At 38.8% G+C, this 17,037-nt stretch overlaps 1 protein-coding gene across 6 annotated transcripts in view; it reads left to right on the top strand.

The window, feature by feature from the left end:
• The window catches only part of SLC44A1 (solute carrier family 44 member 1), a 68,545-nt gene extending 52,826 nt beyond the window's left edge, over nt 1–15,719 (top strand). For 3 of the 6 annotated variants that reach the window (XM_065860371.2, XM_071801992.1, XM_071801991.1), the window contains 6 exons: nt 1,773–1,929; nt 2,174–2,257; nt 3,297–3,434; nt 5,163–5,399; nt 6,811–6,891; nt 9,100–15,719. In XM_065860371.2, coding sequence (XP_065716443.1) covers nt 1,773–1,929; nt 2,174–2,257; nt 3,297–3,434; nt 5,163–5,399; nt 6,811–6,891; nt 9,100–9,123 — 721 coding nt within the window. In that variant the 3' untranslated portion in view covers nt 9,124–15,719. The other 3 variants (XM_065860372.2, XM_065860370.2, XM_071801990.1) reach the window with 2 other exon arrangements.
• The last annotated feature ends 1,318 nt before the right edge of the window (nt 15,720–17,037 follow it).

The raw sequence follows: 17,037 nt of genomic DNA, 5'->3' as shown, positions 1-17,037 counted from the left end.
TTTCACATGAAGAACATTGTATATAAATGTTCTTATGAAGAACATTGTATATAAAAATCTTTAGTGGTATCCAGCAACGGCACTCTATTCTTCCCATGTGCTCTTAAGAGTCTGTTCTTTAAAAAAATGAGTTTTTAAATAATGTATGCAAATAGTTTTCAAGTGTCTGATTCAGATTTTTAAATTTTAATTGGTTTGTATTTTTAATTGAGACTGTTGTCTGAATTACATTCAACCTTATCTGCCTTAGTCTTTAAAACAATATCAAAGGCAAGGAATTAATTTACTGTACTGACAGAAATTCTGTTGTTTCATTAATGATGAAGTTCTCCAGTATACGAATGAAATACATCTATGAAGTTATTACAGGATGTTACAAGGATGTAATCTTGTGAATAATTAAACTAGATTGAATAAAGAACCAGGAAAAAAAAACAGAGGAGAGAGTATGACTTTGCATTGAAATAGATAGCTTAGCAATATGTATACTTCATCTGTAAGTTGATGTATTTTCTGTCACCTGAGGGTGAATGAATTTTTTTTTAACTGTACCCTATTGTTCTGTAACAGGACTTTTATTATAAGTTAGTAAATACCCATTTCTCACTACTTTTTTTTTTTTTTAATTTTAAGGTACTATTCTAATCTGAAATGTGACTTAGTAAGAAAGGAAAGGGCATTAATTTGGACTTCCCTATTATTTTGCATATTAGCAGCTTTCCACAGGAAATGAGATGAAGTCGATATAGGTTCACAATTCATTCACCTTAGCCAGATGGATTCCTTTCAACTCAGGCAGTAAGAGACCTCAAGGTGTTCTGCATTACGGATTCTGCCCTCAGTTATATTTACCTCAAAAGGAGGAAGTGGTTGGATTACCTGTGTCTACAGCTCAGATCATTTATGTGACTGTGCCCAAAGGGGAATAGTATTTGGCTTGCACCACCTGAGCTCTCAAAGTTAACTGGAAAAAATACAGGGTAAACCTATTATAATCATTAACATCTCAGGATTAAGTTATGCAGATGTTAGTTTAATTGAATGAAGACTTTACTTTTTGAATGAAACTCATGTGAAGGTAACTTTCTCTCAAGCTGGGGGCATAGTTTATGTTTGGAATGTTAGCACTTGTTCCTTTAATATGCTTATTATTATGTTCATATCTCTAATAAAGAAGAAGAACCATTTTAAAAATGTTGAATAGAGCTGTTCTTTTGGAGAGAAATAGAAGTGTCTTCCTTGGTAAGGAATAGAAATAAAAACTTAGAGAATTGCTTCAAAACTGTGAAAGTGAGTATTTGTCTGAGAGAGAGATGTATATATATATATATATATATATTACATATTTATGTCAGAGATATATCTGATAGATGAAAATATTCTAGCCATATTGCAATAAAATAGCTTGTTTTAAGGCTTGATACTTTGTTCCTTGAGGATATAATAGCTAAATCAGAAAGGCAAAACATCTGACAAAATAATTTCCCTAATAAGTACAAACACTAGCATTGTTTCTGAGTTTTTTGAATGTTTTGTATGATACACCATCAAATGCCCTTGTGACATACTCATTCCTTGTCCTATTCCTATTACTGTATTAGAGCCAAAACTGTGACTTGCACATAGACAGTCAGCGTGAAGTAAAAAATATTCCCTGAAAGCTAGTATAGGGATAGTGCATTCCTTTTGCACATTTTTAATTGAGAATTTGTAGCACTTCTAGATGATATTACATACATACTGATCATTCTACTTTATTCTTTTTTCAACAGGGAGAAAAGGAATCTGCCATTTACTCCTATTCTGGCATCTGTTAATCGCCTCGTTTGTTACCACCTAGGAACAGTAGCAAAGGGGTCTTTCATTATCACACTAGTGAAGATACCACGAATGATTCTCATGTATATTCATACACAACTTAAAGGAAAAGTAAGAGAAACAGATTCCATTTTCTTACTGAAACTCAAGACCTGACACACATACAACTAATTTGACTTGATCTATGTGAGAGGCTCAAAGTCTTGTATTGAAATATTTGGTCTTTAAAGGACTGTGGGACTGAGGGAGATTACTTAAGTTACCAACTGAGTATCAGTTACTGAAACAAAGGAATATTATTTTCTTCAGTTCCGTTGGTTTTATTCTATCTTTTCCTACATTTTTGTTTTCCTAGGAAAATGCTTGTGCTCGCTGCATGCTTAAAGCCTGCATCTGCTGCCTTTGGTGTCTAGAGAAGTGCCTGACCTACTTAAATCAGGTAAGATTTTTGATTTTAAAGTTTTATGTAAAGGCTGATCCCCAGAATGCAGTCTGATGCTGACACGTGTATTGTATTTTGGAACTGAACTTGAATAACAGTACTTGAGTCTTGTCTCCATTACTGAAGTTAGACTGCAAAACACATTAGTCTTTGCTTACATTGCAAAGGTGAAAAATAGCCAGTATTTGTCTTTGTGAAAATGATACCTCAACTATTTAACCATTTGTTTAGCAGCTGGAGATGTTCCCTCTTATGTCCACTATGTCAAATGACATCTGAGTTTCAAAATATGTTTTCTGTGAAAAGAGAGTGAAGCTTTTCTAGGTCTAATATTTAAGGTTCACACAACTGAAAAACTATATGTAACACTGAATTGTCATCATCATCTACTAAGTGGAAAAAAGAGTTGCAAGTTGTGACATTCTGGCTGGTCAAATCCCTTTGTAAAAGGGGCTTTACTGACCAGTGGTTCCACCTCTGTTAAGTACATCTATAAATAACTCTATAGTATCTTTTTCACTGTTGTTCTTTTTTTTTTTTTTTTTGCTTCTGGAAGTACAGAAAGTAAAATCAGAAGAAAGCATTTAGAAAACTCAGTGTAATCCTTGAAAATTGTCCTGGTTAACCTTGAATGCAGTCTAGTGAAATATTTAGAAATTATTTTGCTGGACTGGTATGACTCTCAAACTCTTTTATATTTCCAGGATATTTTTCCTAACTATTTAATTGCTGTAGTTATGCCACTGCTCATCTCCTGCAAAGAAATCTCAAATTCTGTTTAATTAGTCTTTTGGAATAAACTTGTTAAGGCATAAATGATGAGCAAGGGAGGAGAAGAATACTAATTCTCTACTATCTGTAAACTTCTGTCAGCTGGTACATACTGTTGATTCAACAGCTCTCAAGGGAAGCTTCATTCATTAACGTAATGACTTACGTGACTTAGTCAGAAGCCATATTTTCCGCCTCTCCTTCCCCCTCCATGTCTGAAACACCTGATCATCCCATGAGTAAATCTTCAATCTCCTTTTTGCAGAACGCGTATACAGCCACAGCTATCAACAGCACCAACTTCTGCACCTCAGCAAAGGATGCCTTTATCATTCTAGTGGAAAATGCTTTGCGAGTGGCTGCCATAAACACAGTTGGGGATTTTATGCTGTTTCTAGGAAAGGTATGTCTGCTGTCTACAGTTGTTATGGACCTACATAGTAGCAAGCTTTCCTTAGCAATGGCTTGTGCCTCAAATAGGAAATGCCTTAAAATTCCTGTTTCTTAGTATATACTTCATCACTTTTAGCTGCATCATATCAGGAATGGACTGTCCAGGATAGAAAGGATAAACAGATGATCCACTTACATTAAGTAAAAGTGATTAGAAAGGAATAGCTGAAGATGACAGATTTTGCACAGATTTATCTTAGTCAAGTGATTAGAATTTTTAAGTTTTTGATTGGTTTTATGGTTAAAACCTAGAATTGTAAGGAAAGGAAGTAACTTCTGTTCAGTAAGGGCTCTCTAGGTTTATGTTGAAAATTGACTCATTGTTGAGACAAAATTGAACTGGAAGGTACTACAGAAGCCATCTGTGAGGAACTGCTAGCTTAAGCAACTAAGTCACCTCTACTCTGAGAATTAAAAGAGGCTAGAGTAATTGCCGTGTTCAGTCAGCTTTTTGGGTCTTCAATTCATGGAGATATGCTTTATGGAAACTTAATCCACTGAACCATTGCTATCCTTTGAATAATTTTGTGCCATTATTTACTAAAACAATATCAATTCACTTATATCACTTGTGCCTAAGCGTTTGGACACTGGCTGGAATGCACTGTTTTACTTATTACATTCCTCTGCTTTTATTAAGTTAGAGTACAGTGGGCTGAACTTTGAATCCAGTAGTTAAGTCAACATAATCTGAGAAGAAATAAACACATAATGAAGATATAGGTGCTTGTGAGGGAGGCCATGAAATTACATAATGTGATTTCATGGAGAAATCTGAAAGGTGTTAGGAAACATCTTCCTGAAAAGATGTCTTTCAAATTATTAGAGAAGTGTGCAAGTGACAGAAATGTTAAGATGACCAGTGCAGCATATGCAAAGTACTATCAGCTAAAACAGTGCCGGGCTGCCAGCCTGTCTTCTCTACCAGTCTAACCTGGTATTTTCTTAATACAGTAAAGCTGACCTATTTTACACTTCTGTCATTAGCTGCAGTTCATAATAATATGTTCTGAGATGTTCAAACTGTTGAGTGGCCACAGTTGTTTCAGTCCTGTTGTTACTCATGAAGACCAAACCACTACGTAGAGAAAAATCTGTTAGGGCGTCACGTATAGTGTCGTTCTTTGGAGACTGTTACATGAAGGACCTCACAAGAATTCTGATGTACTTTCCCCTGTATGGAGATCAGACAAAGATAAGACAAGCCTGGAAGTTGTTTCCACCAGCAAAATGGAAAACACACCATCTTCCTAAGACCTACCTTCTTCCCCCACCAACAAAAAAAAAAAAACAATTGCATGTTAGTTGATTGGTAACATCAGGTTCCAGGATTTTTATAATTGATAGGATAAAGTTATTTTTTACGGAAGTATTGTATAGCACTAGAACTTTGACAGCAGGATACAAATGTACTTTGCTCTGAAAAACACCTTTTCTGTTGAAGGATGTGTTTGAAACTATTCTGACCTCCACATGCTGGACCAATGGATAAAATGTCATTTACTCTTTGGTATGTGGGGAATGCAGGAGGTAAAGATGTCATTACCAGTACCATCTGTAACCTCTAGTTCTAGCCCTAGCAGACCAAGAAGCATATAGGTTAAAGAAACACCGTCAAACCAACACAAAATATCAAAAGGCTTCTGCCATTAGAGTTGTCTTCTGCTTTCTTCTTCAGGTCCTGATTGTCTGCAGCACAGGTTTGGCTGGGATTATGTTGCTGAATTACCAACGAGATTACACCATCTGGGTGCTGCCACTCATCATTGTGTGCCTCTTTGCATTCCTGGTTGCTCACTGCTTCCTTTCCATTTATGAAATGGTTGTTGATGTCCTTTTCTTATGTTTTGCCATCGATACAAAATACAATGATGGGAGCCCTGGGAGGGAATTCTACATGGATAAAGTTCTCATGGTAAGTTCCCCCTTACTGTATAAGTCTAAAGTATATAATTCCATAAAATGGGTATTTTGACAGTGGAATGAACTCACTTGCTGAGTTTAATATGGTATTTTTTTTTTTACTTGGATTACCTTGGTGTCTTGTTCATGGCTTGATCAGCATCAGATAAGTAGTGATGCTTCCTTCCCTTGGTGTCACTGGTATTGGCTTCTATTTGCTGGCTGTTACATGAGCAGTCATCTTGGAGGATCATACTCTTGGTTATCATTTCTTGTAAATGATACAGTGCAGAATGGAAAGAAGCAAAACAAGGGTTAAAAGCTTGGGTTTTGTACTTTCTGAAGGAGGACAACAGATTTTATGTTCTGTCCTGGAGCCTAGATGCTATGTCAAGGTCCTTTGCACTATTCGGTTCTTATACCCTTATTCCCACATCTTATTCCCTGTTCAGTCTAGCTAGAGACCAAGATGTAAAAATTCTGCTCTTCAAGCTCTTCAGTTTGTTGTTAAGTAGGTAATTTTCCTAACAATGTTTTAAAGTGCAACCCCACAATATGTCCTTGTAAAATGTACTGCTGTGTGTAGGCTAGAGGAAGACTCTCATGACTTCTTAGCTTTTTTTTTTTCCTGATTACTTGTTGGAAAACCATGCCAAGAACTTAACATTAAATTTTTGGTAAAACCCTGTAGAAACTAGAGTATATAATAAATAAAACACTAGCTGATGAGTTGCTTTATACCACAGAGTAGGGGTGATATGCAGCATGCTGTCTCTGAAGACAGCACAGATAAATCATTAAGCATTGTGGGGTTTTTTTATTCGACAGTCAATATCACAAAACACCACTAGCAGAAGTTTACTCAAGTTTGCTACAGAATGCTTGCCTATAAGAAAAAAGTACATTAAATGGAATTACCACCTTTGCTGATCTTCATGGATAGGTGGTTGTGATCCAGTGAAAAATTTTAGAATTTAAGTTGAGGAAAGTTAGAGAAATCAACAAGACCTTGCAAGTAATTTATCTCCAGTTGCCTCTGTTTAATGGAGTTCTAACATTACATACAGTTCACAGGATAGGATGTAATAACTGGGGGGGTTTTGTTTGTTGTTGTGTTGTTTGTTTTTTGTTTGACAAGCACCCTTTTACCTTTCTTCCTCATAGAGGAGAGTGTTGTGTGGCAAATGTGAAAGTTGTAACAGCACACAAGGCAAATACCTGTCTCCCTTCTAGAATTAAATTACTCACCTTTGTGACTATTTGGCAGGCTTTTTTGATACTTTGTGGACAAGTCTGAGCAAGAAAAGTGGGAAGAACAAGTTGTGTTGAGGTTTTGAGTAGTTACATCTTAAAGTTTTGTCTTGAGATTTGATGTTTGGAGTCTGCTCTAAGAAAGCACTTTTCACTTTGTTACTGTTTTTCAGGAGTTTGTGGAGAATAGTAGGAAATCTGTGAAAGAAGCTGGCCGGGGAGATGGAGCTGAGGGCAGAGAGCTAAAACCAATGGTAGGTGCAGATGAGGAGGTGACGATCCTCCAAGAATTTCACTTTTACTTCTTCTCCCTCTTTGTCTTTACTGACTACACTTCTTCAGGAGAAGTTTTTGTTCTCTGTATCACTCAAGATGTTCTGCTTTTTCTGTTCGTGAGCTTGCCTATCACCTGGATGGCAGAGTTTTTGTCACAGCTGAGACCATCACCTGTAAAAGTAAGATGAAAGGAACTGCGTCACGAAGCACAGGCAGTATCATTTCATTAGGATTAGTAGTGTGTGTTATGTGATATACACAGACAGCCCCAATTGCAGCCCCAATAAGATGGCTGTGGAATTCATTGGACTATTCTGACTTTAATCCTCTTCAGCCCTGAGCTGAATGATTTTTGTTCATTTTACACTCAATGTAAAAGCCTGAAGAACACTACTGAGCGCATATGTTGCTGCGAAGTAGGACCAGGCATTCAAAGTCCTCACCAAATTATTTTGTACACTGCTAAGGAACTGGATACAGTGATTCCTTTCAACCTGCTCAAATGACATTTCTCCCAGTTGTTTGTTTTTATTGCCAACTACTTATGTTGCTTGTCTCTTGTGTGCTCTTTCCATCTCACACTGTCAGATACACAGACAGTGAACAATGCATCATCTATGCTTCTGCAGCCTGTTTTACTTACGGTGTGCCTGTTAGAAAGGCATTGCATGTCTGAATAGCCTGGAATAAGGAACAGCTATACATGGTACAGATAACAGATAGGAGGATGAGTTTGGAAGGTGGAGAACTGAGAGCATATGATGGAGAGCCAGGCTGGGCAAGGTATGACTTGTCATCGTGCAATATGACTTTGCGAAATAAAATATTTTTCCATCATTACTTTCTCAGAATATTTGGGGCCTAACTCACTTCCTTACCATGGGGATAATTTTTTTTAATCTAATAGAATCTAAATAACTATATACTAATAGTAGAATTTTTTTTTCAATGATATATGTGAAGCCATGTTGCATGAGCACTTTTGACTAAGGTGGAATGGGTTCCTGCTGTAGAGTGGAAAGACGTGTAGCTTTGAGTGTTTTGCTATTTCATTATAACATACCAGTTTCTAGATTTGCTTATGCCTAAATGCTGTCATGTTTATACACGTAAAAGACTAATTCTCTGCTCATTTACTGTTTTCTTCTGGGAGTAATTCTAGCTGTTCAAATAGACACTAATGTTGGGATTTTCAGAGTGGTGCAAACACTGTAGATGTAAAGCTGCCATTCAAATGATTGAGAATTGGGTGTGCAAACACTCTAGTCATGTGCAGAAAAAATCTCAGTCCAAAATCATATTATGTTAACCTCTCATTCAAGAACTGGGTTACCTTTAAGTGGTTTTCCACTTATGCTCTTCTCAGTGTCAGCTCGGAGCAGTGCTTGCACTTTTGTACTTGACTGCCTAGAGCTTGAATGTCAAAACCTTTATTCACCTGACCTTGTGAAAGGGCAAAGCAGGTACTTGCAAGTCAAGGATGGCCTTGTTCTTTTAGGAACTGGGCTCCAGGCGCTTGATCCTGGCACTGGCTAAAGGTCCCCTTAGGACTTCTGGAGAAGATGCTGAGCACTTGGGGCTCAGCCAGAGTATCACCTGCTGAATTACTCCCAGTTCTGCTGCTCATGTGATTGTCTTGTTTGGGACTGATTGGGCCTTGTTTTCTCAAGTGATCTTCCATTTTCGGGCATTCAGCTCCTACTGAAATACTAGGATCTCACCTCCTGACAAGGATGGGACACAGCGGTTACCGCCATGAAATTTCTGATACCTTTCCCTAAAGCATTGATAAAAGGTCTTCGTTTCATCTGGAATAGGATAATGCATAAGTATATTCTGTACTAGTAGTGCTTACAGTCCTGAAATTGGGTGTCTGAAAATTAGATTATTTATTTATTTATAATAGAGTCTTTATGGTTGTCCTTCAATCTCCTTGAAATGTGGGTATTTCTTAGACATGACAATTTGTTCTAGAAGTGAAGTGCCCAAAGTGCAGTTGCATTTTCAATGGGTATTAATAATAGAGGTGAGGAAACATTTAAGACGTTCTGTTCTTGTATCAAAGCACAAGAAAAAGAAGTCTTTTCACACTTCTTTCTTTATGGTTTCCAGTGACACCTTTGACTCAATTTCTCCTTGTCCTTTGGCATTTATCTAAGACTGTACTGTATGACTTTGTTTTCTAGGCCTCTGGAGCAAGTTCATCTTGAAACTAGCCAGCCATATTGGAACCCATTGACATTCCAAAACAGTATATATATATATACATATATACATACATATATATATATATATAAATAAACAGCCAAAATCAGAGAAAAGGAACAGGGATTTAATACTTTTTTTAACAATTATTTTTGTGAAACATGTACTCTTTTCATACGGGTGGCTTTTACAAGCAGCTTTATCGTTGTTCCTTTTTTTAAAATTATTCATTGTGATCATGGAAATGTTGATTCTTATTTGCTAGGTATTTTACAATCTGGAAGAGGCATCTTTGTAAAGATAATCTGAAATGATGACTGGGTTTAGAAACAGATTTCCCGTGACACTGCTAATCTGCTGAGAGTTTTACTTGTTTAGTTTGTTTAAATTTGCATTAAATTCAGGACATTTACGTATGAGGAAGACCTTCCAGTCAAGAAAAGGTTCAAATTTATTTTTTCAAAGGTTGTTTTGAATGAGAGTTCATTCAGTTCAAATTGATTTGTAAGCAGTTATTTTACTTTAGAGTCCTGGCAGGGCACAGTTTTGTTTATCAGTATCAGATATCACAATAACCAGCTCCTCAGGTATTCAGGTGTGTGGGAGCCTTTGCATCTCCTGTTAAACAGAAACTACAAAATGGGGACAGATAATTTTTATATGCAATTAACTTCCCATTTTACCCTACTTATCCCTTGTACCTGTTGCCCTTGATCCTCCCCTTGAGTTCAGGAGCCTCCTTCATACTTCAGCAGTGCTCCTTCAAACAGTATGGATTCTCCATATGAGCAATTGAAATGACAGATTGTTAAAGCTCAATCTTAGCCATACTTGTGATTAATTCATGCCTGGATATAAAGATGCTGAGGATGGGAAGAGAAATGAACGGTACTACTGTAGAAAAAAGTACTGTATGCTTCATTTCATTTAATGCCAGAGAGCTCTGGGAGGTGGAAGGGACCATTCCTTGCCTGTTGTTTCATCCATATTTATATGTACTGTTGCAGGCAGCTAAGACAGGAAAGGGCAGAGAAACATTTCTTTGGAAGTGTAACTGCCAGGAGAGTTATCTAAAGTTATCAAATAGTGACAAGAGAACATGCTTTATTATTAGATACTTACGTTTCTTTTCCATCTGGGAGCTCACCAGATATGAATGCTAATATCGTTCAGCATATTGTAATGGTAAATGCTTAAAAGTGTATTTGCTAAGAATTCATGATCTGTCTATGCTATATACTCCTTTTGTTACAATTTTTTTAAGAAAACTATTTTTGTTAATGTAAAGTTAATATTTCAGAGCAGAATTTTTAAACTTATTGCACTAAATATAAGCTCTGTACTAATAAATAATGCCTCAATGGTTCAATCACTCCATTCAAGAAAGTCTTTTGCAAGAGAAAAGCCCTTCTACAGAAGCTTGGTGATGGAGTGGAGAGGTATGTCTAGGTAGAGACATATACAGCTAATTTTATGAAGATTTAATACATAAGCTTCCTTTCAAAGGATCAGACTTTTAAATTGCTGCCGAAGGTTCAAAAAAACCCCATGTAGTACTGTGTAACTAACCAGTGCTCTGACCTTTTGGCAATAGTGAAATATTCACTTCTGTTTCTAGAAGTAATTTAATAACTTAAATTTGTTTAGTTTTCTTTTGGTAAGCCAATTAAAAGGATTTACTCTTTTCATATCACAGAACCCAAACTAAATGAAAGGTATGAAAATAAAAATGCATTTAGAAATGATAGCTGCTGGGGAGGCAGGAAGACAGAGTTACCTAGTCCTGCAAGCCCACTGACGCTCATTTAACTGAACTGTATTGGTAGCTCCACTGACATCAGAAGGGCTCTGAAAGTGTGCAAGTTGTAAGTGCTAACTGGACTAGAGCTTCAACCTAGAGATTGAAACTGATGCACTGGCGAGGCCTCTCAGTACAAGGAAGGGGTCACACTATTTAGAAGTAGCTCTGGAGCAGCCTGAAGTTCATGGAGAGGAAGCATTCCTGCTGTACCAGTATCTAAGACAGCAGTGGCACAGAACACTGATATTTGTGTAGATCAGTTGGGTTTAGCAACTGAAATTTAAAAACTGGCTTAGAGGAATTCTAGAAATGGGATTCCAAGGCTAAGAGGCTTACCATGTACCCAGTTGCTTCCAGAGAAACTAATCTTGTCTGGAGGCTATTGGAGGTGCTTTGATTGAAGCCTTGTATTCTCTTAATTTTGACAACAAATTTCTGCTGTGACCAGTTCTTCAAGTTTCTGTTCTCTGCTACTGGAAGTCCTGGGTTGGGGCTTTTCTTTGTAATTGCAACTAGGACTGCAGTTGGAAACAAATTTTTTATTTTTGTATTACTTGACTGTGCACCATTTTTATAGCAGTTTATCCTATTTTAAAAATAAATTTGTTTCATTTACATGGTGTTCAAAAGATACAGGCAACACTTTTCTATGGGTAGTTGTAATGTTTAAGTGATGAATCTATATAATTACGAAGTCCTTAATAAAATCATGTGCGCCATTCTCAAGTGTGTATCCAGCATGCAGAGCTTTTCAGTCATGCCAAAAAGGCTTTTCATCCACATGCAGGCTTTCCAGTGGCCCCTTAAAGGTTTTTCATGTCCTATGAATTTCATTTGCAGCTGAACTACAAGCTGCCCTCTTCCAGCTCTGTCTTGTGCAAGGAGATAAGCAGAAGACCTCAAGAGACAACTTTTCAGGACAAATTTAGAGTCCGCTTTCCTTCCTTAGTGGGGATGGTGGAGTGGGAGAACACTTGACATGTAAGTCCTAGATTGGCAGTAGAAGTGCTGGGGTCTGCCAGTTGTGATGGATTAAATACTTTTTTTGCCAGCTGATTATTAAAGCCAGTATATGGAGTGCTTTGTGGGAAGCAGTCTAGACTAGAGAGTGATGCTGCACTGGGAATAATGCTGCGGGAGAAGGGGATGAGACAGTTGAGACAGAAATCATCTTGAAAAGTGCACTGAACCAAGTAGTGCTTGAGGACTGGAGATCCACGCGGGATAATTTGGGTTTAAAAATCAAGCCAATGGGATCAGTAGTTCCCAGCATTTGGTTTCTGCAGATGGTTTGCATCATAGCCTCTGATCAGCTAGGTTTCAAAGGAAAAAAGCATGCCATTCTTTAAATGGTTTGATTTTTTTTCCACATTATTTTACTCTCTGTTTTATTTGGAAGTTGAGCAGCAGTGTGTTGTCTTTACTGTGTCTTCCAGCTCTAGAGAATTTTTGGGTTTTTTTTCTCTCATTTTTATATTGCTTTTTCAGCAGAGGAGTGCCAAGTGGCAGTGTCTGCTCCGATTTGTCCCACTGATCTTAGCACATGCTTTCCCAAGGCAATGATTCAGGATTTCACCTGGAGTGAATGGAAGGGGGAGCATGTGCTGATCTGAAGTTCTGAGGTGTTTGGGGTTTTTTTGTGTGTGTATTCCTCCATCACTATGCTTGCTGTGGTTAGGAGTGCAGCCCATCACTTCAGTAGTTTCAGTGCTGCTCCACAGACTAAACAAGTGGTATGACCAGCTCAGAATTGTGACTTCACCTGTTCGGTAGCTTGTGTTCTTGCTCCCAGCTGCCAAAACCAGGGTGGGGTTTTACATGTGACCTTAGCTTGGCATGATAAGCCAAGGACTTTCTGTATTAGCAAAGCATGTCCTATAAGGGAGAACTTGGAAGTGAAAAACCCAGTTGCACATTGTGGTGGTGGGTTGAGCCTTGCTGGCAGGTAAGCCCCTACTCTGTAGCTTGCTCAGTCTCCCCAGAAGGATGGAAAAACAAAAGCATCAAGATAAAGACAGTTCATTGAGTGGCAATCACCACCTCCCACCAGCAGACCAATGCCCAGCCAACCTCAAAACAATGGCTACTTTGGAGCCACACACATGCAATTTTAGTGCTGAGCATGACATTATATGGTATGGAATATTTCTTCAGTCTGTTCAGGTGAGCTGTCCTGGCTGTGTGCCCTTGTACCCTTGTGCCCAGCCCCACCCTACTCTGCTGGGGTGGCAGAGTGAGAGGCAGAGAAGGCCTTGACCCTGTGCAAGCACTGCTCAGCAACAGGTAAAATGTGTTAGCAATGTTATTTTGGTAACAAATCTAAGACACAGCACCATGTGGGCTGCTGTGAAGAAAAGTTAACTCCATCCCATCCTCACACAGTACACAGGTCCGCTTACTCGAGTCTTAATCCAAGACTCACTCCCTGCATTTCTGTACAGCACCTTCTCAGGGTGGTTACTTCTTTCTGAAAGGGCTTTTTTCACAGCAGGCAATTAGCCTGCTCCATAGTACTCCCTTTCATGGAGGGAGCAGGGGATGCTAGCTCTTACTCTTTCAGCACAAAATGGGGATATAAAGCAAAAATGAGCCCTTTCTGTATCAGTGTTCTGGCAATTGAGCAGCCAGTGTTGGAGACAGCTTACTTAATGTACCCTCAGGGCATGCACTTTAGTGGTTTGCTCTGAGTGGATATGATGTATTCTATGAATGTATGTTATAGAGTCAGAATAAAATGCATGTAGCAGACATATACTCATCATCACTATCCAGTGATCATTTGGTTCTAAGTACATATTACATGCTGTATTGAAGATGGCACAGTCATTTTAAGAAACACTCTTAAGATTTAGAAGTAGATACTTAACAGCATCCCTGTTTTTTAAATAATGGCTTTGCCTGTGCAGATACTGTTAGTAAATCTAAACATCACTAGTCCATTGATTCTTGAACAGCTTGTGTGTCACATTATCGCCACAGAAATCCTGTTTCATCTTTGTGGAAAAAAAAACCCTGGTGTTTCCCGAAACAAAACGCAACAGACTTATTTGAAACATTTCTTGCACTCAGCTTGCTTGTTGGGATAATGGAAGTTTACTCTAAATATTTCATTTTTAAATGCTTTTTCAACTATTTCATCTCTCCTGTTATTTCCATCGCATAAAAAGATATTATGAAGACTAGTAAATTCGTATTTCTTGTGTTCTGTAGCAAATACTGTTCTCAAGGTATTTTTTTTTCTATTATATATAGAAAGATGAGAGATGAAACTTGTCTCTGGTGAGGTGGGTCATGTATAAAAGGCAGAATTTCTGATCTGGGATGGAGCTGTGATGTGTCTTGCAGTGTTTGCAAGCTGAGGCAATCAAGCCAAAGCTCTTCAGAGATATCGGGATTACAAAAATATTTTTAGGGACGATAGGTAGCATGAATCCATCTGAAAATACCCATTTGGAGGCTAAACTATCTGGCATTCATTTGAGAGAGATCTGTTAAAACAGGACTAGTAGAAAACCAGCAAACACCATCAGATTGTACTCTGCTGTCTCACTGAGGTCAAGTCATCGTAAGTGACTACAATGAGCAGAATTGGGTGTTTTAAGCATTTGGTGCTTTTCTATAGGAACATAGGATTCCTTAGAACCAAAGTTGCAAAAATTCAGAGCGAAAGTACCAGCTGAGTTTCGCAGAAGTAGCCTGATTTTAGTGACTTTAAAGACAGCTCTGGCCTCTCTGTGCATGTGAGGGAAGATGCTGGCTGCATGTTCCTCAAGCGCACCACCGCTTACCCTCCCCTGGCATGAGTGAAGTAGGGGCAGGTGGGGATTATTTCGGAAAGGCTTTGTGAGTTAGGAAGGTCGTTACTCCTGAGACATAGCAGAAGTTGGGGATGGACTGGAGTTCTTATGTAAGTAATATTTTTTAACTCTCAAATAAATAATGTGTGTGCTCTAGTGTTAGTATTGCTTGGGTCCCTCCCTACTCAAACTGAAAAGGGAGAATATCTCTCATGAGAAGGAGTACTGCAGGAAATGTGATAGTGTCTCCTAGAGGAGAGAGGGAGGAGAAAACAGGTGGTTTTATTTCTCATGTAGGCCAGAAAGCAGCTGCCAGAGGTTAGGCAGAGCCATGGAGAACAGGGTTTCACAGGTGGAAAATATTCCGGAAGATCTTCACAGTAGTTAATAACATTAACATTCCGATTCACAGACATCTCACAGCAACATCCCCTGTGCCCTGCTTTTATTTTGCTCTGGAGCTCTTCAGAGCAAGAAAGAAGGTGGAATCCTGTATCTATAGAAAGGAAGGGTGGTTTGTGTTGCTGATCATAGCAATTGCCCTAAGGAAAAAGGAAAATCTTCTGAACAGGTTGTAAAGGCTTCACAGCACATGCATTGTCATCAAAGCTTCATCTGGAAACAAGTTTTTCATAATCTTTCACTCATGCTTCCAACAAGGCAATCAAACCCTTGGACTGGCTTAGTGATTTACATTGAATCAAGATCAACTAACACGTGCTTCTTTTTCCAGTGGAATGCCACCTCCTTTGGGAATGGGAAAAGTAAATGTGACACTGTTTATTGTTGTCTTGAGAATGTGAAATGTTTTACATTGCAAGCTTCGAATGCAGGAAGAGAAGGGAAATTAACAGTGCTGATCTAATCTTAGATTTTCTGTGTAAACTGACATTGTGCCAGAATACTGATGCAAAACTGTATTTTAGTCTAAGAAATGTATAGATTTTTTAATGTATCAAAATAAAGTTTTTCTTTTTAAGTAAGAAATAAATTTATCTGTGTTCCCTGTGGGGTGCTGAGCCCTGCTTTTCTTAGGAATACTGTTTCACATCCCTGAAACCAAGCAGAGCCTATCTAAATCTTTGCTCAAGCTTTGCTTTGCTCTGTGCCTGCCCTTTAGCCAAGTAGCTGAAGTAGTGCTGGGCATGCCTTCTTGGCCCTCTCATTGTCTTGGTGCCAACAAGTGCATTGTGATAGTAATATTTCACTGAGCTGGGTAGGGTGAATGGAGTTTTGTAGAGCAAAGGTGGGGTTTTTGCTGTCTTCTCTCTAACCTTTTGCTCCTCAGCTTCTGTCCTGAGGATAGGAAGCTGCCCCTTTAACTTTATGCCCACAGTTTCACTCATCACCATGTTCCTTGACTTCCCTGATACTAAGGCTACAGGGGTATGTTGAAACGTCAGTCCCACACAAAAGAGGTTGCTAAAACCTTCACCATAGAAATCGAGGTTGCCATCACACATAGCGTACACAGAGAGTCTCCTGCTTTTACCCAGGATGCAGGACTCTCAGGACTGCGAAGCCTGTCTGGAACTGACTGGCTAATAACACGTGCTTTGCCTTACAGGAACAGCTATGGGGGGATGAAGGAAATGTTGTTATGTATTATGAGCTATGCAAACTGCACATCCCAGCCCAGCACTTCTTGTGGGAACACCTCCTTGTTCTGCAAGGTCCTTTACGTGCTCTCTGCTCCTTAAGCAGGGCTGCTGTTCTGCAGAGCTTCTCTAGCAAGACTGGGTAGCTGAAGGTGTATGGTGAATAGAAGGAATTAATAAGAGCACCAGTATAATCTTACTAACAGAGGCATGTGCACTTGCAAAGATTCCTTTGCTTTTCCTTTCTCTCCCATGGGCACAGCAAATTTATGTTTTCTTTACTGCCAGATTTTTAATAGACTAATAAACCAAGCTGAACCATGTTTTCTTGCTTGTATTATTCTTTGCTGCAAACCACTTCAGCACTGCGTTTGCTTAAGGTGGTTTACTTTATCTGGGACCCACTGCCACTTCTGTACCCAAGGCTCAAGCCATTGTGGCAAATGACTAAATAGAGGTAGGATAAAAAGGCCCAGCAAACCATCAGGCAGGACCCCATGCTGTGAAACCAAGTGTTTTGCTGCACGTCTCAGCATTTTGCGGATCATCTGAAGGTATGTCCCCTTGACTCAGAGTGTCTTTTTCATGGTTCGTTAAGGGTGAAGCTGTTTGGCTAGATGTGTTTAGTTGCGTGGAGCAAAAGAGACCGCCCTTCATCAGCAGAGGTGTTCGGGGCAGGAGGCACGTTGCATACAGGTTATGAAAACCCTCTCTGGTTTCCAC

Source organism: Patagioenas fasciata, chromosome Z, assembly GCF_037038585.1.
Source record: "Patagioenas fasciata isolate bPatFas1 chromosome Z, bPatFas1.hap1, whole genome shotgun sequence".
NCBI classification, from domain to species: Eukaryota; Metazoa; Chordata; class Aves; order Columbiformes; family Columbidae; genus Patagioenas; species Patagioenas fasciata.
The sequence above is the reverse complement of the archived record's forward strand: the minus strand, read 5'-3'. Positions and strand labels throughout refer to the sequence as shown.